Below are 26608 nucleotides of genomic sequence, written 5' to 3'. Positions count from 1 at the left end.
GGTGCTGGTGATCTGGTATGGCATGGTGATCTGGTATGGTGATCTGGTATGGTGATGGTGATCTGGTGTGGTATGTTGATCTGGTATGGTGATCTGGTATGGTGCTGGTGATCTGGTGTGGTATGGTGATCTGGTATGGTATGGTGATCTGGTATGGTGAACTGGTATGGTGATGGTGATCTGGTGTGGTATGGTGATCTGTTATGGTGCTGGTAATCTGGTATGGTGCTGGTGATCTGGTATGGAGCTGGTGATCTTGTATGGTACTGGTGATCTGGTATGGTGCTGGTGATCTGGTATGGTATGGTGATCTGGTATGGTACGGTGATCTGGTATGGTATGGTGATCTGGTATGGTGCTGGTGATCTGGTATGGTATGGTGATCTGGTATGGTATGGTGATCTGGTATGGTATGGTGATCTGGTATGGTATGGTGATCTGGTATGGTGATGGTGATCTGGTATGGTGGTATGGTATGGTGATCTGGTATGGTATGGTGATCTGGTGTGGTATGGTGATCTGGTATGGTATGGTGATCTGGTGTGGTATGGTGATCTGGTATGGTGATCTGGTATGGTATGGTGATCTGGTATGGTATGGTGATCTGGTATGGTGATGGTGATCTGGTATGGTGGTATGGTAGGGTGATCTGGTATGGTATGGTGATCTGGTGTGGTATGGTGATCTGGTATGGTATGGTGATCTGGTGTGGTATGGTGATCTGGTATGGTGATCTTGTATGGTATGGTGATCTGGTATGGTATGGTGATCTGTTGTGGTATGGTGATCTGGTGTGGTATGGTGATCTGGTATGGTATGGTATGGTGATCTGGTGTGGTATGGTGATCTGGTATGGTGATCTTGTATGGTATGGTGATCTGGTATGGTATGGTGATCTGTTGTTGTATGGTGATCTGGTGTGGTATGGTGATCTGGTATGGTATGGTGATCTGGTGTGGTATGGTGATCTGGTATGGTGATCTGGTATGGTGATCTGGTGTGGTGCTGATGATCTGGTGTGGTGCTGTTGATCTGGTATGGTGCTGGACATGATGATCTGGTGTGGTGCTGATGATCTGGTATGGTGCTGGACGTGATGATCTGATGTGGTGCTGATGATCTGGTATGGTGCTGATGATCTGGTATGGTGCTGATGATCTGGTATGGTGCTGATGATCTGGTATGGTATGGTGATCTGGTATGGTGATCTGGTATGGTGATCTGGTATGGTATGGTGATCTGGTATGGTATGGTGATCTGGTATGGTGATCTGGTATGGTGCTGGTGATCTGGTATGGCATGGTGATCTGGTATGGTGATCTGGTATGGTGATGGTGATCTGGTGTGGTATGTTGATCTGGTATGGTGATCTGGTATGGTGCTGGTGATCTGGTGTGGTATGGTGATCTGGTATGGTATGGTGATCTGGTATGGTGAACTGGTATGGTGATGGTGATCTGGTGTGGTATGGTGATCTGTTATGGTGCTGGTAATCTGGTATGGTGCTGGTAATCTGGTATGGTGCTGGTGATCTGGTATGGAGCTGGTGATCTTGTATGGTACTGGTGATCTGGTATGGTGCTGGTGATCTGGTATGGTATGGTGATCTGGTATGGTACGGTGATCTGGTATGGTATGGTGATCTGGTATGGTGCTGGTGATCTGGTATGGTATGGTGATCTGGTATGGTATGGTGATCTGGTATGGTATGGTGATCTGGTATGGTATGGTGATCTGGTATGGTGATGGTGATCTGGTATGGTGGTATGGTATGGTGATCTGGTATGGTATGGTGATCTGGTGTGGTATGGTGATCTGGTATGGTATGGTGATCTGGTGTGGTATGGTGATCTGGTATGGTGATCTGGTATGGTATGGTGATCTGGTATGGTATGGTGATCTGGTATGGTGATGGTGATCTGGTATGGTGGTATGGTAGGGTGATCTGGTATGGTATGGTGATCTGGTGTGGTATGGTGATCTGGTATGGTATGGTGATCTGGTGTGGTATGGTGATCTGGTATGGTGATCTTGTATGGTATGGTGATCTGGTATGGTATGGTGATCTGTTGTGGTATGGTGATCTGGTGTGGTATGGTGATCTGGTATGGTATGGTATGGTGATCTGGTGTGGTATGGTGATCTGGTATGGTGATCTTGTATGGTATGGTGATCTGGTATGGTATGGTGATCTGTTGTTGTATGGTGATCTGGTGTGGTATGGTGATCTGGTATGGTATGGTGATCTGGTGTGGTATGGTGATCTGGTATGGTGATCTGGTATGGTGATCTGGTGTGGTGCTGATGATCTGGTGTGGTGCTGTTGATCTGGTATGGTGCTGGACATGATGATCTGGTGTGGTGCTGATGATCTGGTATGGTGCTGGACGTGATGATCTGATGTGGTGCTGATGATCTGGTATGGTGCTGATGATCTGGTATGGTGCTGGACGTGATGATCTGATGTGGTGCTGATGATCTGGTATGGTGCTGATGATCTGGTATGGTGCTGATGATCTGGTATGGTGCTGGACGTGATGATCTGATGTCTCATGACGATTATGTCTGTCCTTTATAGAGGAATGAGAGGAATGTTCATTTAACCTACTCTGTCGGAGTGGAGTTTCCCTGTCCAAAGCTCTGTGTGTGTCTGTCTCTGTCTGTCAGCACGTCTGTCTGTCAGCACGTCTGTCTGTCAGCACGTCTGTCTGTCAGCATGTCTGTCTGTCAGCATGTCTTTCCGTCTACCCAGGGCTCTCGGGACCCTGGACCGGAGCCAATTCCTGCTGCCCCCGTGGAGCCTGAACATTCTGCAGCCACATTGTTTGCGGTTTTCCTTTAGTGCCTTATTGGAAACAGGAAGCACGTTTTGGAATGTTTCTATTTTCTACAGGCTTCCTTCTTTTCACTCTGTCAATTAGGTTACAGGGTAGGCATGGTTACAGGGTTGGGATGGTTACAGGGTTGGGATGGTTACAGGGTTGGGATGGTTACAGGGTTGGGATGGTAACAGGGTTGGGATGGTTACAGGGTTGGGATGGTTACAGGGTTGGGATGGTTACAGGGTTGGGATGGTTACAGGGTTGGTTACAGGGTTGGGATGGTTACAGGGTTGGGATGGTTACAGGGTTGGGATGGTTACAGGGTTGGTTACAGGTTGGGATGGTTACAGGGTTGGGTTGGTTACAGGGTTGGGTAGGTTACAGGGTTGGGATGGTTACAGGGTTGGGATGGTTACAGGGTTGGGATGGTTACAGGGTTGGTTACAGGGTTGGGATGGTTACAGGGTTGGGATGGTTACAGGGTTGGGATGGTTATAGGGTTAGGATGGTTACAGGGTTGGTTACAGGGTTGGCATGGCTACAGGGTTGGGATGGTTACAGTGTTGGGATGGTTACAGGGCTGGGATGGTTACAGGGTTGGTTACAGGGTTGGCATGGTTACAGGGTTGGCATGGTTACAGGGTTGGGATGGTTACAGGGTTGGGATGGTAACAGGGTTGGGATGGTTACAGGGTTGGGATGGTAACAGGGTTGGGATGGTTACAGGGTTGGGTTGGTTACAGGGTTGGGATGGTTACAGGGTTGGGATGGTACAGGGTTGGGATGGTTACAGGGTTGGGTTGGTTACAGGGTTGGGTTGGTTACAGGGTTGGGATGGTTACAGGGTTGGGATGGTTACAGGGTTGGGATGGTTACAGGGTTGGCATGGTTACAGGGTTGGGATGGTTACAGGGTTGGCATGGTTACAGGGTTGTGATGGTTACAGGGTTGGGATGGTTACAGGGTTGGGATGGTTACAGGGTTGGTTACAGGGTTGGGATGGTTACAGGGTTGGGATGGTTACAGGGTTGGGATGGTTACAGGGTTGGGTTGGTTACAGGGTTGGTTACAGGGTTGGGATGGTTACAGGGTTGGGATGGTTACAGGGTTGGGATGGTTACAGGGTTGGGTTGGTTACAGGGTTGGTTACAGGGTTGTGATGGTTACAGGGTTGGGATGGTTAGAGGGTTGGGTAGGTTACAGGGTTGGTTACAGGGTTGGGATGGTTACAGGGTTGGGATGGTTACAGGGTTGGGATGGTAACAGGGTTGGGATGGTTACAGGGTTGGGATGGTTACAGGGTTGGGATGGTTACAGGGTTGGGATGGTTACAGGGTTGGCATGGTTACAAGGTTGGGATGGTTACAGGGTTGGTTACAGGGTTGGGATGGTTACAGGGTTGGGATGGTTACAGGGTTAGGATGGTTACAGGGTTGGTTACAGGGTTGGCATGGTTACAGGGTTGGCATGGTTACAGGGTTGGGATGGTTACAGGGTTGGCATGGTTACAGGGTTGGGATGGTTACAGGGTTGGTTACAAGGTTGGGATGGTTACAGGGTTGGGTTGGTTACAGGGTTGGTTACAGGGTTGGCATGGTAACAGGGTTGGGATGGTTACAGGGTTGGGATGGTTACAGGGTTGGGTTGGTTACAGGGTTGGTTACAGGGTTGGCATGGTAACAGGGTTGGGATGGTTACAGGGTTGGGATGGTTACAGGGTTGGCATGGTTACAGGGTTGGGATGGTTACAGGGTTGGGATGGTTACAGGGTTGGTTACAGGGTTGTGATGGTTACAGGGTTGGGATGGTTACAGGGTTGGTTACAGGGTTGGGATGGTTACAGGGTTGGGATGGTTACAGGGTTGGTTACAGGGTTGTGATGGTTACAGGGTTGGGATGGTTACAGGGTTGGGATGGTTACAGGGTTGGGATGGTTACAGGGTTGGGATGGTTAGAGGGTTGGTTACAGGGTTGGTTACAGGGTTGGGATGGTTACAGGGTTGGGATGGTTACAGGGTTGGGATGGTAACAGGGTTGGGATGGTTACAGGGTTGGGATGGTTACAGGGTTGGGATGGTTACAGGGTTGGGATGGTTACAGGGTTGGTTACAGGGTTGGTTACAGGGTTGGTTACAGGGTTGGGATGGTTACAGGGTTGGGATGGTTACAGGGTTGGGATGGTTACAGGGTTGGGATGGTTACAGGGTTGGGATGGTTACAGGGTTGGCATGGTTACAAGGTTGGGATGGTTACAGGGTTGGTTACAGGGTTGGGATGGTTACAGGGTTGGGATGGTTACAGGGTTGGGATGGTTACAGGGTTAGGATGGTTACAGGGTTGGCATGGTTACAGGGTTGGCATGGTTACAGGGTTGGGATGGTAACAGGGTTGGGATGGTTACAGGGTTGGGATGGTAACAGGGTTGGGATGGTTACAGGGTTGGGATGGTTACAGGGTTGGCATGGTTACAGGGTTGGGATGGTTACAGGGTTAGGATGGTTACAGGGTTGGTTACAGGGTTGGGATGGTTACAGGGTTGGGATGGTTACAGGGTTGGCATGGTTACAAGGTTGGGATGGTTACAGGGTTGGTTACAGGGTTGGGATGGTTACAGTGTTGGGATGGTTACAGGGTTGGGATGGTTACAGGGTTGGTTACAGGGTTGGCATGGTTACAGGGTTGGCATGGTTACAGGGTTGGGATGGTTACAGGGTTGGGATGGTTACAGGGTTGGGATGGTTACAGGGTTGGTTACAAGGTTGGGATGGTTACAGGGTTGGGATGGTTACAGGGTTGGCATGGTTACAGGGTTGGGATGGTTACAGGGTTGGGATGGTTAGAGGGTTGGGTAGGTTACAGGGTTGGTTACAGGGTTGGGATGGTTACAGGGTTGGGATGGTTACAGGGTTGGCATGGTTACAGGGTTGGGATGGTTACAGGGTTGGGATGGTTACAGGGTTGGTTACAGGGTTGTGATGGTTACAGGGTTGGGATGGTTACAGGGTTGGGATGGTTACAGGGTTGGTTACAGGGTTGGGATGGTTACAGGGTTGGGATGGTTACAGGGTTGGGATGGTAACAGGGTTGGGATGGTTACAGGGTTGGGATGGTTACAGGGTTGGGATGGTTACAGGGTTGGGATGGTTACAGGTTTGGGATGGTTACAGGGTTAGGATGGTTACAGGGTTGGCATGGTTACAAGGTTGGGATGGTTACAGGGTTGGTCACAGGGTTGGGATGGTTACAGGGTTGGGATGGTTACAGGGTTGGGATGGTTACAGGGTTGGCATGGTTACAGGGTTGGCATGGTTACAGGGTTGGGATGGTTACAGGGTTGGGATGGTTACAGGGTTGGCATGGTTACAGGGTTGGGATGGTTACAGGGTTGGGATGGTTACAGGGTTAGGATGGTTACAGGGTTGGTTACAGGGTTGGCATGGTTACAGGGTTGGCATGGTTACAGGGTTGGGATGGTTACAGGGTTGGGATGGTTACAGTGTTGGGATGGTAACAGGGTTGGGATGGTTACAGGGTTGGTTGGTTACAGGGTTGGGATGGTTACAGGGTTGGGATGGTAACAGGGTTGGGATGGTGACAGGGTTGGTTGGTTAAAGGGTTGGGATGGTTACAGGGTTGGGATGGTAACAGGGTTGGGATGGTTACAGGGTTGGTTGGTTACAGGGTTGGGATGGTTACAGGGTTTGGTAGGTTAAAGGGTTGGGATGGTAACAGGGTTGGGATGGTTACAGGGTTGGGATGGTTACAGGGTTGGGTAGGTTACAGGGTTGGGATGGTAACAGGGTTTGGATGGTTACAGGGTTGGGATGGTTACAGGGTTGGGATGGTTACAGGGTTGGGATGGTTACAGGGTTGGTTACAGGGTTGGGATGGTTACAGGGTTGGGATGGTTACAGGGTTGGGATGGTTACAGGGTTGGTTACAGGGTTGGCATGGTTACAGGGTTGGCATGGTTACAGGGTTGGGATGGTTACAGGGTTGGGATGGTTACAGGGTTGGGATGGTTACAGGGTTGGGATGGTGACAGGGTTGGGATGGTTACAGGGTTGGGATGGTTACAGGGTTGGTTACAGGGTTGGGATGGTTACAGGGTTGGGATGGTAACAGGGTTGGTTGGTTACAGGGTTGGTTACAGGGTTGGGATGGTTACAGGGTTGGGATGGTAACAGGGTTGGTTGGTTACAGGGTTGGTTACAGGGTTGGGTAGGTTACAGTTACTAGTTACCTGTCCAAATTGTAATCAGTAACGTAACTTCTAGATTAGAGCCATTAGAAGAAGACATCTATTGCAGGATAACTCAATGTTAAAGTTTACATAGCTGGCCATATACGGATGTAAAATGTTACTTTATGGGCTGGTTATGTAGGCTTCTTCTAACCCGGCGCTTTCTACTACATATAATAATACAATTACATTATATTTTAACATTAATATATATATTTTTTAAACGTATGTAGCAACTACAGATTGTCCCCAGATTGTCTATCGAATCTGTTCCAGTTTGATCATGTGTCCATTAGGCCTATGAAAAAACAATATCAGCATGAATTAGATTGAGCAAAAAAAAAAACACTTTTATTCCGTAGTCTGGGATCTGCACTATGCAGCTGTTGGAAGAGCACATTTTTCAATGTCTGTCCAATAGTTTCAAAAACAATAATTGACAGGCAGCTTAAACTTCTTGAATTCAACCATTATTGGGTTCAAATAGACATCTAGATTTGTGAACAGCCGTATCCACAACAACCACAATCCGTAAGGCGCTAATAGCTAAATGAGAGAGCAGCAGTGTGATTCACATCAATGTTCTATGTAGATATCAATAATAAGTGATATCCGTATCGCCTGTAGACTACAACCACTGATGTCGTCCTTTACCTCCAAGCGTTTATTCAAGTTGGATCATCTTTGGTTGCACCATTGGAAGACTGCGTGTATTGATACACCATCTAAAGTTTAATGAATAACTTCACCATGCTCAAAGGGATATTGAATGTCTGCTTTTTAAAAAAAAAGTTTTATTTAGCAGTCGGTGCACTACTTTAGAAAGCCTACCTGGTCTTTGTGGTTGAATCTGTGTTTGAAATTCGCTGCTCGACTGAAGGACCTTACAGATAATTGTATGTGTTGGGGTACAGAGATGAGGTAGTCATTCATAAATCACCATTATTGCACACAGAGTGAGTCCATATCACTTATTATGTGACTTGTTAAGCAATGTTTTACTCCTGAATGTATTTAGGGTTTGCCATAACAAAGGGTCTGAATAATTACTGACTGAAGACATTTCAGCTTTTCGTTTTTTTATTCATTTGTAAAAATGTCTGAAAACATAATTCCACTTTGACATTATGGGGTATTGTGTGTACGCCAGTGACACAAAATCTCAATTTAATAAATGTTCAATTCCAGCTGTAACAACAAAATGTTAAAAAAAAGTCAATGGGTGTGAATACTTTCTGGGGTCCGTGTGGCTCAGTTGGTAGAGCATGGTGTTTGCAACGCCAGGGTTGTGGGTTCAATTCCCAAGGGGGACCAGTACGGATAAAAAAATTATGAAATGTATGCATTCACTACTGTAAGTCGCTCTGGATAAGAGCGTCTGCTAAATGACTAAAATGTAAATCTAAGGCACTATCTACATAGCAACTTCAATTACCTCGTACCCCTGCATATCGACTCGTGACTGGTACACCCCTGTATATACTTTAGCCATGTTATTTTTTCTCGTTATCGTTTTTTTTGTTATTCATTTTCTTAAACGTTAAATGTATTTATTCACTCTGTATTTATTCCGTGTGTCACTATTTCTATTTTATTTGATATGTTTTATCTTTAACTCTGAATTGTTGGAAAAGGCCCAGTCAGTCAGTATTTCACTGTTGGTCTACTACACCTGTGAGAAATAACATTTGATTTGACATCACAATGGCCAGCCAGCTCTCACTAGATGCTGCATCACTAGAATCACATGATCGCCCTATTTTGTGTATAGTTTCCTACAAACAAAGGTGGCTCAAACTATCCCATTGGCTCAATTTACCCCACTGTCCCCTCAATGTCTGAACACTGTCTGAACACCCTGTCTGAACCATACAATGCAAATTTGCAAATGTTAAAATCTTGGTGTTGAGGTTAAAAAGTATAGTGAGTGTTATGTCTGAGTGTGGATTCTAGTGGAGTTAACAGCAGTGTTATATCTGAGTGTGAATTCTAGTGGAGTTAACATCAGTGTTATATCTGAGTGTGGATTCTAGTGGAGTTAACAGCAGTGTTGTATCTGAGTGTGGATTCTAGTGGAGTTAACAGCAGTGTTATATCTGAGTGTGGATTCTAGCGGAGTTAACAGCAGTGTTATATCTGAGTGTTGGTTATAGTGGAGTTAACAGCAGTGTTATATCCGAGTGTTGATTAAAGTGGAGTTAACACCAGTAGGGTTGAAATTGACAGCACATGAAGTGAATAAATGAAAGGTTATTTAAATCACAGTGGAATCAACACCACAAGGGCTTGTTACTCCACTGTGTTGAGTTAATTTCTGTTAACTCTCTCTGAGTGAAAAAAACGTGGGAGGGGCCTCATTATCCTATTTCCCAGCATGCTTTGTTGCAGGCAGATTTTTTTTTAGAATAGTTTGATTTAATATCTATGTTTCCTCATGCACATTGATTGATTACTTGATCATATACTACACAAAAAGATAAATAACTGACATTTTTATTTATTGCACCTTTTACTGAGATAGTTGTTCCAGTTTAAATGGTTTAGGTAGTCTTGTTTGTTCAGGCCTTCACCATAGCAGTCATTCAGGTAGTGGGTGATGAAATATTCCAATTGTTGGATAATCCTCTCTCTGGCTTGATTCCGATAGGAATTTCGAATCACTTCACAAACAGAACCTTAACGCCTGCAGGTCTGATATGGCCCATGAGCCGCGGTTTTCAGACCACAACGTTGAGAATAACTAGGGCATACCTAAAGGCCTTTTGAAAATGTATAATATACACTGAGTGTACAAAACAGAACACATTCCTAATATTGAGTTGCAGTTTTGCCTTTTTCCCTCAGAAGAGCCTCAATTCGTCGGAGCATTGACTGTACAAGGTGCCAAAAGCGTTCCACAGGGATGCTGGACCATGTTGAATCCAATTCTTCCCACAGTTGTGTCCAGTTGGCTGTGTCCTTTCGGTGGTGGTCCATTCTTGATATACACGGGAAACTGTTATTAAGCATAAAAAACCCAGCAGTGTTGCTGAGGATTCAGATCGCAGGGAATTAAACCAAGTTCTCAATTGGTACAAAATAACACTGTCTAGACCATAGATATAGAGAAATAACACGGTCCTACAAGCTGTCTCTATCAAGCAGAACTCAGTGAACCTACAAGCTGTCTCTATCAAGCAGAACTCAGTGAACCTACAAGCTGTCTCTATCAAACAGAACTCAGTGAACCTACAAGCTGTCTCTATCAAGCAGAACTCAGTGAACCTACAAGCTGTCTCTATCAAACAGAACTCAGTGAACCTACAAGCTGTCTCTATCAAGCAGAACTCAGTGAACCTACAAGCTGTCTCTATCAAGCAGAACTCAGTGAACCTACAAGCTGTCTCTATCAAGCAGAACTCAGTGAACCTACAAGCTGTCTCTATCAAGCAGAACTCAGTGAACCTACAGTGGTAGATGGTGGCATTCTGTCATTGCACCACACTACCACAAGGGGGAGTTTGAACACTGATCTATCGGTAGTCTAAACTGTGGCACAAATGATCTTTTAATAAATTAATGGAGGTGTTTAATGGAGCCCTTTTTCTGGCACTAGAGTCCTGCATCAGGCAACAACAACAAAACCTGTCGGTGATCCTGGAGTTAAAACAGAACTTGGGTAAATGCAATGGGGATATAGATACTTTTGTACCTGTTTCCTCCAGCATCTTCACAAGGTCCTTTGCTGTTGTTCTGGGAGTGATTTGCACTTTTCGCACCAAAGTACGTTCATCTCTAGGAGACAGAACGAGTCTCCTTCCTGAGCGGTATGACGGCTGTGTGGTCCCATGGTGTTTATACTTGCGTACTATTGTTTGTACAGATGGACGTGGTACCTTCAGGCGTTTAGAAATTGCTCCCAAGGATGAACCAGACTTGCGGAGGTCTACAATACTTTTTCTGAGGTCTTGGCAGATTTCTTTTGATTTTCCCATGATGTCAAGCAAAGAGGTACTGAGTTTGAAGGTAGGCCTTGAAATACATCCACAGGTACACCTCCAATTGACTCAAATAATGTCAATTAGCTTCAGAAGCTTCTAAAGCCATGACATCATTTTCTGGAATTTTCCAAGCTGTTTAAAGGCACAGTCTACTTAGTGTATGTAAACTTCTGACCCCACTGGAATTGTGATACAGTGAAATAATCTGTCTATAAACAATTGTTTGAACAATGACTTGTGTCATTCACAAAGTAGATGTCCTAACCGACTTGCCAAAACTATAGTTTGTTAACAAGAAATCTGTGGAGTGGTTGAAAAAAAACACTTTTCATGATTCCAACCTAAGTGTATGTAAACTCCTGACTTCACCTGTTTATATATAGAGATAGAGAGATAGTAGATGACACTGATTGAGGAGTCCATAAACACAAACAACTTCTGGAAAAATAAAAAAAATTAAAATGAAACTAGAGGAATTACGATACAAAATGGGGACATATGGACAACACATTTAAAAACCCTCTACAACATCGTTCAAATTGATGCAAATGCAGAACAATGTCAAATGCATAAGAGGTTGAATGTATTAGAAAAAGCTAGAAAGGACAATCAAAATCCATTGGATTCCCAAGGAGCTCTATAAGAAACTGGCCAGGAGCTCTATATGAAACTGGCCAGGAGCTCTATAAGAAACTGGCCAGGAGCTCTATAAGAAACTGGCCAGGAGCTCTATAAGAAACTGACCAGGAGCTCTATGAGAAACTGGCCAGGAGCTCTATGAGAAACTGGCCAGGAGCTCTATGAGAAACTGGCCAGGAGCTCTATAAGAAACTGGCCAGGAGCTCTATAAGAAACTGGCCAGGAGCTCTATAAGAAACTGGCCAGGAGCTCTATGAGAAACTGGCCAGGAGCTCTATATGAAACTGGCCAGGAGCTCTATATGAAACTGGCCAGGAGCTCTATAAGAAACTGGCCAGGAGCTCTATAAGAAACTGTCCAGGAGCTCTATAAGAAACTGGCCAGGAGCTCTATATGAAACTGTCCAGGAGCTCTATAAGAAACTGGCCAGGAGCTCTATGAGAAACTGGCCAGGAGCTCTATAAGAAACTGGCCAGGAGCTCTATAAGAAACTGGCCAGGAGCTCTATAAGAAACTGGCCAGGAGCTCTATAAGAAACTGTCCAGGAGCTCTATGAGAAACTGTCCAGGAGCTCTATGAGAAACTGGCCAGGAGCTCTATGAGAAACTGGCCAGGAGCTCTATGAGAAACTGGCCAGGAGCTCTATGAGAAACTGGCCAGGAGCTCTATGAGAAACTGGCCAGGAGCTCTATGAGAAACTGGCCAGGAGCTCTATAAGAAACTGACCAGGAGCTCTATGAGAAACTGGCCAGGAGCTCTATGAGAAACTGGCCAGGAGCTCTATAAGAAACTGGCCAGGAGCTCTATAAGAAACTGGCCAGGAGCTCTATATGAAACTGGCCAGGAGCTCTATAAGAAACTGGCCAGGAGCTCTATAAGAAACTGGCCAGGAGCTCTATAAGAAACTGGCCAGGAGCTCTATGAGAAACTGGCCAGGAGCTCTATAAGAAACTGGCCAGGAGCTCTATAAGAAACTGGCCAGGAGCTCTATGAGAAACTGGCCAGGAGCTCTATGAGAAACTGGCCAGGAGCTCTATAAGAAACTGGCCAGGAGCTCTATGAGAAACTGGCCAGGAGCTCTATAAGAAACTGGCCAGGAGCTCTATAAGAAACTGGCCAGGAGCTCTATGAGAAACTGGCCAGGAGCTCTATAAGAAACTGGCCAGGAGCTCTATAAGAAACTGGCCAGGAGCTCTATAAGAAACTGGCCAGGAGCTCTATGAGAAACTGGCCAGGAGCTCTATAAGAAACTGCAGGCCCTCAAATATAAAAAAGCATTCGGACCTGACAGCATCCTAAATGAGATGCTCAAATTCACTAGTGCAAAATGTGAACTTGCTATATTTATATTCATTTGATCCTGAGTGTAGGTTATGTCCCTGACATCTGGAATCAAGGACTCATAACCCCAGTCTTTAAAAATTGAGACAAATTTGACCCTAACAATTATAGATGCAGTAATCTGGGGAAGAACTTCTGTAGTATTATAAATGTAAGAGTTCTAAACTTCCATAATAAGCACAACGTCTTTATACCAAAACATTGCATGAGCAATCACATTTACACCCTACATACGCTGATAGATAACATGTCCACTAAAATAATACCAAAATGTACACTTGCTTTATCGACTTCCAAAAAGCATTTGATTCTATTTGGACTGTTCTACAAAGTTATTGAAAGTGGTGTAGGGGGTAAAACATATGACATAATTAAATCAATGTATACTGGCAATACGCGCAGCATCAAAATTGGCAAGAAAATAACAGAATTATTTAATCAGGGGCGGGGCCTGCACTCTTCAGTATTTACACCAACGATTTGGCCACTATTCTAGAAAAATCCTCAGCCCCTGGTGTTAGTCTCCACAATTCAGAAGTTAAATGCCTACTCTTCGCAGATGACCTATGCCTGCTGTCACCCACAGCACATGGCCTACAGCAGAGCCTGGACCTGCTAGAGCAGTACTGCCAGACCTGGGCCCTGGCAGTAAACCCCCACAGCACATGGCCTACAGCAGAGCCTGGACCTGCTAGAGCAGTACTGCCAGACCTGGGCCCTGGCAGTAAACCCCACAGCACCTGGCCTACAGCAGAGCCTGGACCTGCTAGAGCAGTACTGCCAGACCTGGGCCCTGGCAGTAAACCCCCACAGCACATGGCCTACAGCAGAGCCTGGACCTGCTAGAGCAGTACTGCCAGACCTGGGCCCTGGCAGTAAACCCCCACATTACCTGGCCTACAGCAGAGCCTGGACCTGCTAGAGCAGTACTGCCAGACCTGGGCCCAGGCAGTAAACCCCAAAAAGACTAAAATAATGATTTTCCAGAGAAGATCCAGATCTCAGGGAATTAGATCAAGTTCTCAATTGGTACAAAATATATAGAGTACTGCACACACTACAATTACTGAGGTTTAAATATATAGAGTACTGCACACACTACAATTACTGAGGTTTAAATATATATAGTACTGTACACACTACAATTACTGAGGTTTAAATATATATAGTACTGCACACACTACAATTACTGAGGTTTAAATATATAGAGTACTGTACACACTACAATTACTGAGGTTTAAATATATATAGTACTGTACACACTACAATTACTGAGGTTTAAATATATAGAGTACTGTACACACTACAATTACTGAGGTTTAAATATATAGAGTACTGCACACACTACAATTACTGAGGTTTAAATATATAGAGTACTGTACACACTACAATTACTGAGGTTTAAATATATATAGTACTGCACACACTACAATTACTGAGGTTTAAATATATATAGTACTGTACACACTACAATTACTGAGGTTTAAATATATATAGTACTGTACACACTACAATTACTGAGGTTTAAATATATAGAGTACTGTACACACTACAATTACTGAGGTTTAAATATGTAGAGTACTGCACACACTACAATTACTGAGGTTTAAATATGTAGAGTACTGCACACACTACAATTACTGAGGTTTAAATATATAGAGTACTGTACACACTACAATTACTGAGGTTTAAATATATATAGTACTGTACACACTACAATTACTGAGGTTTAAATATATATAGTACTGTACACACTACAATTACTGAGGTTTAAATATATAGAGTACTGCACACACTACAATTACTGAGGTTTAAATATGTAGAGTACTGCACACACTACAATTACTGAGGTTTAAATATGTAGAGTACTGCACACACTACAATTACTGAGGTTTAAATATGTAGAGTACTGTACACACTACAATTACTGAGGTTTAAATATATATAGTACTGTACACACTACAATTACTGAGGTTTAAATATATAGAGTACTGCACACACTACAATTACTGAGGTTTAAATATATAGAGTACTGTACACACTACAATTGCTGAGGTTTAAATATATAGAGTACTGCACACACTACAATTACTGAGGTTTAAATATATAGAGTACTGTACACACTACAATTACTGAGGTTTAAAAATATATAGTACTGTACACACTACAATTACTGAGGTTTAAATATATATAGTACTGTACACACTACAATTACTGAGGTTTAAAAATAAGCTCAACTGGACACCTTAATGAGGCAGTGAATGAACTGAGAGAGAAAGCACGCAGGGCATTCCACACCATTAACCAAACAATTCACATTTAAATATAAAAATAGGGCTAAAACTAATTGAATGTGTCATTGAACCAATTGCACTTTATGGTAGCGAGGTGTGGGGTCCACTTGCAAAACAAGATTTCATCAAATGGGACAAACACCCCATTGAAACCCTACATGCAGAGTTCTGTAAGATTCTCCTACGTGTCCAGAGGAAAACTACAAACAATGCATGCAGGGCAGAATTAGGCCAATATCCACTAATAATAAAAATGAAAAAAATAGCAATTCAATTTTGGAAACATCTAAAATACAGTGACCCCCCTCTCATATCATTACCAAGCCCTGCAATGCCAAGAGCTGAGCAAAGAAAAGTCCCCTCATCCAGCTGGTCCTGGGGCTGAGTTCACTAACCTGTTCTACTAACACACTGAAGCCTCAGGACCCTCATCCAGCTGGTCCTGGGGCTGAGTTCACAAACCTGTTCTACTAACACACTGAAGCCTCAGGACCCTCATCCAGCTGGTCCTGGGGCTGAGTTCACTAACCTGTTCTACTAACACACTGAAGCCTCAGGACCCTCATCCAGCTGGTCCTGGGGCTGAGTTCACAAACCTGTTCTACTAACACACTGAAGCCTCAGGACCAGAACATCCAATCAATCAGAATAAACCAAATTACAACACAGTCAAAACAAAACTACATTGCTTATTGAGAAACACAAGCACAAACACAAAGCAAAATGCAGTGCTATCTGGCCCTAAATCGACAGTACACCGTGGCTAAATATTTGACCATGGTTACTGATCAAAACCTTAGAAAAACCTTGACAAAGTCCAGGCTCAGTGAGCACAGCCTTGCCATTGAGAAGGGTAGACACAGGAAAACCTGGCTCCCTGTAGAGGAAAGGCTGTGCAGCCACTGCACAACAGCAGAACCTGAGACGGAGCTGCATTTCCTGACAAAAATGTACAAAATATTAAACAATTAGAGAGTGTCATTTCCCCAAATGTAAACCCTTATTCAAGGTTTCAAAGACCTCTCTGATGAGGATAGGCTACCCGTCCTGTTGGGGGAGGACGCAGAGAGCTGTGGGTTGGCAGCGCACTACATTGCTGCCTGCCATAAGTTGAGGGACAGTGTCTGACAGACCAATCAACCTGCACATGTCCTCTATGCTTATTGTTATTGTTCAATGTGTTGGTTATTTTGACCCTTGATTAACGTTGTTACTGTTGTCAATATTGATTATTATTATTTTAATGATGTTAATATTGTAAATCTCCAAAGTAAGCTTTGACAATATGTACATTGTTGCTTCATGCCAATAAAGCAAACTGAATTGAAATTGAAAGAGAGAGATAAAGCGAGAGAGAGAGAGAGAGAGAGAGAGAGAGACAGAGAGAGAGAGCGAGAGAGAGAGAGAGAGCGAGAGAGAGAGAGAGAGAGAGAGAGCGAGAGAGCGAGAGAGAGCGAGAGAGAGAGAGAGAGAGAGAGAGAGCTGTGGGTTGGCAGCGCACTACATTGCTGCCTGCCATAAGATGAGGGACAGTGTCTGACAGACCAACCAACCTGCACATGTCCTCTATGCTTATTGTTATTGTTCAATGTGTTGGTTATTTTGACCCTTGATTAACGTTGTTACTGTTGTCAATATTGATTATTATTATTTTAATGATGTTAATATTGTAAATCTCCAAAGTAAGCTTTGACAATATGTACATTGTTGCTTCATGCCAATAAAGCAAACTGAATTGAAATTGAAAGAGAGAGATAAAGCGAGAGAGAGAGAGAGAGAGCGAGAGCGGGAGCGAGAGAGAGAGAGAGAGAGAGAGAGAGAGAGAGAGAGCGAGAGAGAGAGCGAGAGAGAGAGAGAGAGAGAGAGAGAGAGAGAGAGAGAGAGAGAGAGAGAGAGAGAGCGAGAGAGAGAGAGAGAGCGAGAGAGCGAGAGAGAGCGAGAGAGAGAGAGAGAGAGAGAGAGAGAGAGAGAGAGAGAGAGAGAGCGAGAGCGAGAGCGAGAGCGAGAGAGAGAGAGAGAGAGAGAGAGAAAGTCTCTCTCGGTCACACTGTGTGTGTGTAAATAACTCACTTGGCCAGCTTGGTCTCTATGTGTTGTCGTATCTCCTGTCTCTCCAGGTCTGAGCGAACAGGGAAGATGTTTCTGTCCTCCAGCTCCTGCTGACTGGGCCGGTTCCGAAGCTTCACCGTTAACAGCTCTTTACGCATCCGCCGCGGCAGGGTGCCTACACACACACACACACACACACACACACACACACACAGACACAGACACACACACAGACACAGACACAGACACAGACACACACACACACACACACACACACACACACACACACACATTGTAACTCCATTGATAAAGACAGTAAGTACTGGGGCAGGGTGCCTGTCAGTGTTATAACCAGTTATTACCCATTATAACCACAGTAAGTACCGGGGAAGGGATCCTGTCAGTGTTATACCCAGTTATAACCAGTTATTACCACAGTAAGTACCGGGGCAGGGTGCCTGTCAGAGTTATAACCAGTTATAACCATTTATTACCCATTATTACCACAGTAAGTACCAGAGCAGGGTGCCTGTCAGTGTTATAACCAGTTATAACCAGTTATTATCCATTATTACCACAGTAAGTACCGGGGCAGGGTGCCTGTCAGTGTTATAACCAGTTATAACCAGTTATTATCCATTATTACCACAGTAAGTACTGGGGTAGGGTTCCTGTCAGTGTTATAACAGTTATAACCAGTTATTATCCATTATTACCACAGTAAGTACCGGGGTAGGGTGCCTGTCAGAGTTATAACCAGTTATAACCATTTATTACCCATTATTACCACAGTAAGTACTGGGGTAGGGTTCCTGTCAGAGTTATAACCAGTTATAACCAGTTATTATCCATTATTACCACAGCAAGTGTCAGAACTATTATTCCAGCAGTCTGAGCTAACATAAGATCTTTAAGAGAGGGAAACGTCTTCTGTCTATAACCGAAGGTGTCAGAACTATTATTCCAGCAGTCTGAGCTAACATAAGGGATCGTTGTCCCGTCCACGGGAAGGTTGAGCTAACGAAACCTATTGCAATTAGCATGAGGTTGTAAGTAACAAGAACATTTCCCAGGACATAGACATATCTGATATTGGCAGAAAGCTTTAATTCTTGTTAATCTAACTGCACTGTCCAATTTACAGTAGCTATTACAGTGAAAGAATACCATGCTATTGTTTGAGGAGGGTGCACAGTTTTGAACATGAAAAGTTATTAATAAACAAATTAGGCACATTTGGGCAGTCTTGATGCAAACATTTTGAACAGAAATGCAATGGTTCATTGGATCAGTCTTAAACTTTGCATAAAATCTAAGTTGCACCTGGGCTGGAATGATACATTATGGCCTTTCTCTTGCATTTCAAAGATGATGGTACAAAAAAAAGACAATAGAACGGTTGTTTTTTTTACAGATCTATTGTGTTATATTCTCCTGCATTCCTTTCACATTTCCACAAACTTCAAAGTGTTTCCTTTCAAATGGTACCAAGAATATGCATAATCGTTGCCAAATTTGCTTCATTTAAAGATAAAATAATGGTTAAAAGCCTGGGTAAAAGACTTGCTGGGACCAAAATTGGCATGAAGGACCAGTTCCCGAAGGAAATTGCAGAAAGTCGTAAAGTTCTGTATCCAATTTTCAAGGAAAATAGATGAAAAGGGAAACGAGTAGCTCTCGTCGTCGATAAACTATATATTGATAACCAGTTGTTCAGAGACACACAGACTACTCCACGGCTATTTAAACAATTACAAAGTTCTCATAGACGAGGAAAATAATGAAACAATTACGGATTGTAATAATACAATAAAAAAGATAGCTTTTCTATACATCTTCAAATATAACTAATTGGAACACAAAAGCACTAATTCAACATGGTGGAGATAAAAACTCAGTAAACAGAAGGCACAGTATGTATGGATGGTGTGGTGTGTGTTTTTTGTTATGTTTGGGAAAGTTGAGTGAGTGAGTAATGAAATGGTTGCATATCCCAGAACCAATGTATTGCTGTGAGCCGGGGTATGAGAGGGCTTTCAATGTTGTTCAGATGATGGATATACTTTATAATGAATTATACGTGTTATTTATTTATTGTCCTATCATGGTGGAACAGTGTTTTAAAATAAATGATACATTTGATTAATTTATTGTCCTATCACGGGGAACTACATTTTTAAAATAAATTATATATCTAATTTATTTATTTATGATCCTATATTGATGGAACGGTCCTATACCTTAGACACCCATCTGAATGACCCAGATACTAAGGAGAAGTCCCTATCTGTTTTATGGACCTGCTTGGCGCATAGAATTAAAAAAGTATTGTCAGATATTATTAATCCTAATCAGACAGGTGTTTTACATGGACGATACATTGGAGATAATATAAGACAAGTACTGGAAACAATAGAATACTATGAAATATCGGGGACACCAGGCCTGGTTTTCATAGCTGATTTTGAAAAGGCTTTTGATAAAGTACGACTGGAGTTTCTATATAAATGCCTAGAATATTTGAATTTTGGACAATCTCTTATAAAATGGGTTAAAGTTATGTATAGTAACCCTGGGTGTAAAATAGTAAATAATGGTTACATCTCAGAAAGTTTTAAACTATCTAGAGGAGTAAAACAAGGTTGTCCACTATCGGCATATCTATTTATTATTGCCATTGAAATGTTAGCTGTTAAAATTAGATCCAACAATAATATTAAGGGATCAGAAATCCGCGGCTTAAAAACTAAGGTGTCATTGTACGCCGATGATTCATGTTTTCTTTTCAAACCACAATTAGAGTCTCTCCACAGCCTCATAGAGGATCTAGATACTTTTTCTATCCTCTCTGGATTAAAACCAAATTATGATAAGTGTAATATATTACGTATTGGATCACTAAAAAAATGCAAATTTTACATTACCGTGTAGTTTACCAATTAAATGGTTTGACGGAGATGTGGTCATACTCGGTATACAAATCCCAAAAGAAAGAAATGATCTCACTCCAATACATTTTTAAAGAAAGTTAGCAAAAATAGATAAGATCTTGCTACCATGGAAAGGAAAATACCTGTCTATTTGTGGAAAAATCACTCTGATTAACTCTTTAGTCATATCACCTATTTGCTTATGGTTCTGCCTACACCTAGTGACCTGCTTTTTAAATTAGGTGTGTGTGTGTGTGTGTGTGTGTGTGTGTGTGTGTGTGTGTGTGTGTGTGTGTGTGTGTGTGTGTGTGTGTGTGTGTGTGTGTGTGTGTATGGGATCTACCGGAGATGACGGAGTCGTTCCAGCGGTCAGGATCGTCTAGACGTCTGTTCTCCTTGTTCTCATCTGACTCCCTCTCTCTCTCCTTCTCTCTCTCCTTCTCTCTCTCCTTCTCTCTCTCCGAGGCTCCGAACAGCTCTTTCTCCACGCTGGCTGTATGACCGTCGGATCGACGCTTCGGAGAAGAGTGTATCTCCTTTGGTTGGAAACTAGAGGACAACAGAGCACATAGATACCTTCGAATAAAAGGGGCGATTGATCTGGCAGCTCAAGGGCTAGGGGGTTCACATCCTAACAATCCATTGTGGCCTTGAGCAAGGTACTTTACCCCACAACAACATGCATCCATCTACCTGTCCTGTCTGTGCTCAATTATTGATTGATTGATTTGATTGGTTTGGGGAGTTCTTCCTAGTCACTGTGGCTTCTGTCTCGGCATTGCTTGCCCTTTGGGTTTTTAGGCTGGGTATCTGTAAAGCACTTTGTGACAAATGCAGATGTAAAAAATGGCTTTATAAATAATAGATTGATTGGTGTCCTACCTGTGCTGTCTGTGTTTGGTGGCCAGAGCGCGATGGAGCTCCTCAATGATGCAGCTGGGTGGTGGTGGGGGGTGCAGCATCCCCAGGTGGGGAGAGCCAGTAGGTGTGGTGATCCGTCCTCTCAGCAAGGAATCCGGGGAGGTTCTGGGCAGAGTGAAGTTCCTGGGGAAGGTGGCTGGAGACTTCTTCCTTTCTGGGATAGCACCCGACTTAGGGAAAGGGTGAGGACCTGGACAGAGTGGAATAATAACATAATGTTAGTGTTACTCTGTTGCTAAATATAATGGTGAAGGTCCTGGGTAGAATGGTGGGAGATCTCTTCATGGGATATGACCTGTTATCAGGACAGTGTTACTCTGTTGTTAAATATAATGGTGAAGGTCCTGGGTAGAATGGTGGGAGATCTCTTCATGGGATATGACCTGTTATCAGGACAGTGTTACTCTGTTGCTAAATATAATGGTGAAGGTCCTGGGTAGAATGGTGGGAGATCTCTTCATGGGATATGACCTGTTATCAGGACAGTGTTACTCTGTTGTTAAATATAATGGTGAAGGTCCTGGGTAGAATGGTGGGAGATCTCTTCATGGGATATGACCTGTTATCAGGACAGTGTTACTCTGTTGCTAAATATAATGGTGAAGGTCCTGGGTAGAATGGTGGGAGATCTCTTCATGGATTAGGTTGAGGACCTGTTATCAGACATTACATACAGTTGAAGTCGGAAGTTTACATACATTTAGGTTGGAGTCATTAAAACTTGTTTTCTAACCACTCCACAAATGTATTTTTAACAAACTATAGTTTTGGCAAGTCGGTTAGGACATCTACTTTGTGAATGACACAAGTCATTGTTCAAACAATTGTTTATAGACAAATTATTTCACTTATAATTCACTGTATCACAATTCCAGTGGGTCAGAAATGTACATACACTAAGTAGACTGTGCCTTTAAACAGCTTGGAAAATCCCAGAAAATGATGTCATGGCTTTAGAAGATTCTGAAGGTAATTTACAAAATTTGACTCAATTGGAGGTGTACCTGTGGATGTATTTCAAGGCATACCTTCAAACTCAGTGCCTCTTTGCTTGACATCATGGGAAAATCAAAAGAAATCAGCCAAGATGTCAGAAAAAAATGTGTAGACCTCCACAAGTCTGGTTCATCCTTGGGAGGAATTTCCAAACGCCTGAAGGTACCACGTTCATCTGTACAAACAATAGTACGCAAGTATAAACACCATGGGACCACGCAGCCGTCATACCGCTCAGGAAGGAGACGCGTTCTGTCTCCTAGAGATGAACGTACTTTGGTGCGAAAAGTGCAAATCAATCCCAGAACAACAGCAAAGGACCTTGTGAAGATGCTGGAGGAAACAGGTACAAAAGAATCTATATCCACAGTAAAACGAGTCCTATATCGACATAACCTGAAAGGCCGCCCAGCAAGGAAGAAGCCACTGCTCCAAAACCAAAGCCGAAGAACACCATCCCAACCATGAAGCACGGGGGTGGCAGCATCATGTTGTGGGGGTGCTTTGCTGCAGGAGGGGCTGGTGCACTTCACAAAATAGATGACATCATGAGGCAGGAAAATTATGTGGATATATTGAAGCAACATCTCAAGACATCAGTCAGGAAGTTAAAGCTTGGTCGCAAATGAGTCTTCCAAACGGACAATGACTCCAAGCATACTTCCAAAGTTGTGACAAATGGCTTAAGGACAACAAAGTCAAGGTATTGGAGTGGCCATCACAAAGCCCTGACCTTAATCCCATAGAAAATTTGTGGGCAGAACTGAAAAAGTGTGTGCGAGCAAGGAGGCCTACAAACCTGACTCAGTTACACCAGCTCTGTCAGGAGGAAATGGCCAAAATTCATCCAACTTATTGTGGGAAGCTTGTGGAAGGCTACCCAAAACATTTGCCCCAAGTTAAACAATTTAAAGGCAATGCTACCAAATACTAATTGAGTGTATGTAAACTTCTGACCCACTGGGAATGTGATGAAAGAAATAAAAGCTGAAATAAATCTACTATAAATCTCTACTATTATTCTGACATTTCACATTCTTAAAATAAAGTGGTGATCCAAACTGACCTAAGAAAGGGAATTTTTACTAGGATTAAATGTCAGGAATTGTGAAAAAATTAGTTAAAAAAATTAATTTAAATGTATTTGGCTAAGGTGTATGTAAACTTCTGACTTCAACTGTATCTGAATTGCATCATGGGTGAACTGAACCAGGTTTTCATCTAGGATATTGCCTGTACTTATCTCCATTCCGTTTCTTTTTTATCCTGAAAAACTCCCCAGTCCTTAATGATTACAAGCATACCCATAACATGATGCAGCCACCACTGTAGTTGAAAATATGCAGAGCGGTACTCAATAATATGTTGTATTGGATTTGGCCCAATTTGCCACATTTTTTGCAGTATTACTTTAGTGCCTTGTTGCAAACAGGATGCGTGTGTTGGAATATTGTTATTCTGTACAGGCTTCCTTCTTTTCACGCTGTCATTTAGGTTAGTATTGTGGAGTAACTACAATGTTGTTGATCCATCCTCAGCTTTCTCCTATCACAGCCATTCAACTCTGTACCTGTTTTAAAGTCACCAATGGCCTTATGGTGAAATCCCTGAGAGGTTTCCTTCCTCTCTGGCAACTGAGTTAGGAGGGACGCCTGTATCTTTGTAGTGACTGGGTGTATTGATACACCATCCAAAGTGTACTTAATATCTCCACCATGCTCAAAGGGATATTGAAAGTCAGCTTTTTTTTTTACCCATCTACCAATAGTTGCCCTATGCGAGGAAAACCTCCTTGGTCTTTGTGGTTGAATCTGTGTTATGAAATTCACAGTTCTACTGAGGGACCTTGCAGATAATTGTATGTGTTGGGGTACAGAGATGAGGTAGTCATTCACAAATCACCATTATTGCACCCAGAGTGAGTCCATATCACTTATTATGTGACTTGTTTAGGCTTGTCATTACAAAGGGATTATTGAATACTTATTGAATCAAGACATTTCAGCTTCTCATTTGTTAAATTAATTTGTAAACATAATTCCACTTTGACATTATGGGGTATTGTGTGTACGTCAGTGACAATTTTTTTAATCATTAAATCCTAAAAGAAAAATACTTGATCATTACATTACAGTAAAATGTATTATTATATATTTTAAAATGCTTTTTGTTGCTAATTATAAAACTAAATACCTTATTAATAGGTTAATTTGATCACTATCATTTTATCAAACAAGCACACAGCCAAGACAACGCAGGAGTGGCTTCGGGACAAGTCTCTGAATGTCCTTGAGTGGCCCATCAAGAGCCCAGACTTGAACCCGATCGAACATCTCTGGAGAGACCTGAAAACAGCTGTACAGCAACGGTCGCCATCCAACCTGACAGAGCTTGAGAGGATCTGCAGAGAAGAATGGGAGAAACTCCCCAAATACAGGTGTGCCAAGCTTGTAGCATCATACCAAAGAAGACTCGAGGCTGTAATCGCTGCCAAAGGCGCTTCAACAAAGTACTGAGTAAAGGGTCTGAATACTTATGTAAATGTGATATTTTATTTATAATTTGTTTTGCAAAAACAACTCAAAACCTGTTTTTGCTTTGTCATTATGTGGTATTGTGTGTAGATTGATGAAGGAAAAAAAACGATTTTATCCATTTTAGAATAAGGCTGTAACGTAACAAAATGTGGACACAGTCAAGGGGTCTGAATACTTTCCGAATGCACTGTATATATATATATAGCTAGCAGTATGAAGCTTCTTAGTGTTAGCTAGCAGTATGAAGCTTCTTAGTGTTAGCTAGCGGTATGAAGCTTCTTAGTGTTAGCTAGCGGTATGAAGCTTCTTAGTGTTAGCTAGCGGTATGAGGCTTCTTAGCATTAGCTAGCAGTATGAGGCTTCTTAGTGTTAGCTAGCAGTATGTAGCTTCTTAGCGTTAGCTAGCGGTATGAGGCTTCTTAGCATTAGCTAGCAGTATGAGGCTTCTTAGTGTTAGCTAGCAGTATGTAGCTTCTTAGCGTTAGCTAGCAGTATGTAGGTTCTTAGCGTTAGCTAGCAGTATGAGGCTTCTTAGCGTTAGCTAGCAGTATGAAGCTTCTTAGCGTTAGCTAGCAGTATGAAGCTTCTTAGTGTTAGCTAGCAGTATGAAGCTTCTTAGCGTTAGCTAGCAGTATGAAGCTTCTTAGCGTTAGCTAGCAGGCTAACAGGCCAGTAACAGAGGCTAGCTAGAAGCTGATTTGAGACTTACCCTCTAGACTGCCCAGCCTGGTCAGTAGTTTGGGCCGGTTGGGGGGTGGCGGGGTGCCGGCCCGGCAGGGTGGGGGGTCCATTGGGTGGGGGGTCTCCTGTCCCCCTCCTGTCTTAGCCTGTCCCCCTCCTGTCTTAGCCTGTCCCCCTCCTGTCTTAGCCTGTCCCAGAGAGTTGTCCACACAGGACTCACAGAGGGAAGCATCCTCTCCTCCCTCCTCACTCTGGTTGGGGACGGCCACCATCACATTATCCTCTGTCAGGTCCATCACTGAAACAAACAATATCATCATCAACAACACAGTCCTCTGTCAAATGATTGTTATTAAAAGTTATTCTTGTAAAACTGAAATGAATCAGCTGGCTTACTGTGGTTCAGATCTCCTATCACTGTGCCTTTATATGATGCCATACATAATATGACTGCACAGGTTCACGATCTCTGTCGCCACCCAGAGGTGGCTCTCAGAAAACAGCCGACACTGCACTGTAGTCCTAAATCAAAATGTGTGGGGGGGGGTGTCATTTGTTCTACCTGTAGAGGTCAGAGGTTAGAGGTTAGAGGTCCTACCTGTAGAGGGGTTGTCTTCGTCGCTGACCAGGTCCTCTGAGGTGGTTGCCAGTGGAGCCAGAGGGTCCTCTTCCTCTGATAGGCTGGGAGGGTCCTCTACCCCCCCACACGCCTCACAACACTCTAAACACACACACACACACACACACACACACACACACACACACACACACACACACACACACACACAAACACACACACACACACACACACACACACACACACACACACACACACACACACACACACGGAGTTATATAGAAGTTTATCAGCATAAAAGTATGAACTTTTTTACTATTACAGTGGGTCGTGTGTGTGTGTGTGTGTGTGTGTGTGTGTGTGTGTGTGTGTGTGTGTGTGTGTGTGTGTGTGTGTGTGTGTGTGTGTGTGTGTGTGTACCTGGCTCAGTCCCCTCCAGACCCCTCCTAACCAGTTGGTCCGGGGTCTCCAGACCCCTCCTAACCAGTTGGTCTAGGGTCTGTGGTACTGCTGCCTTCCTCTCTACAGCTGCAACACACAGAACAATATCAGCAGGTTCATCCTACACATACATTCAGTTAGATAAAAGTCAAGTGTC

General features: G+C 43.4%; 1 protein-coding gene across 1 annotated transcript in view; it reads right to left on the bottom strand.

Annotated features, from left to right (window-relative positions):
- The window catches only part of LOC106592089 (phosphatase and actin regulator 3), an 83992-nt gene that overhangs the window by 30866 nt on the left and 26518 nt on the right, over nucleotides 1-26608 (bottom strand). The window contains exons 3-8 of the mRNA XM_045691998.1: nucleotides 26431-26538; nucleotides 26032-26154; nucleotides 25462-25731; nucleotides 21181-21409; nucleotides 20642-20847; nucleotides 17390-17543 (exon numbers count right to left, since the gene is read on the bottom strand). Of these exons, the coding sequence (XP_045547954.1) occupies nucleotides 17390-17543; nucleotides 20642-20847; nucleotides 21181-21409; nucleotides 25462-25731; nucleotides 26032-26154; nucleotides 26431-26538 (1090 nt within the window). The remainder of the gene's footprint in view (nucleotides 1-17389; nucleotides 17544-20641; nucleotides 20848-21180; nucleotides 21410-25461; nucleotides 25732-26031; nucleotides 26155-26430; nucleotides 26539-26608) is intronic.

Source organism: Salmo salar, chromosome ssa12 (genome assembly GCF_905237065.1).
Source record: "Salmo salar chromosome ssa12, Ssal_v3.1, whole genome shotgun sequence".
NCBI classification, from domain to species: Eukaryota; Metazoa; Chordata; class Actinopteri; order Salmoniformes; family Salmonidae; genus Salmo; species Salmo salar.
This window is presented reverse-complemented; position numbering and strand designations above follow the sequence as displayed.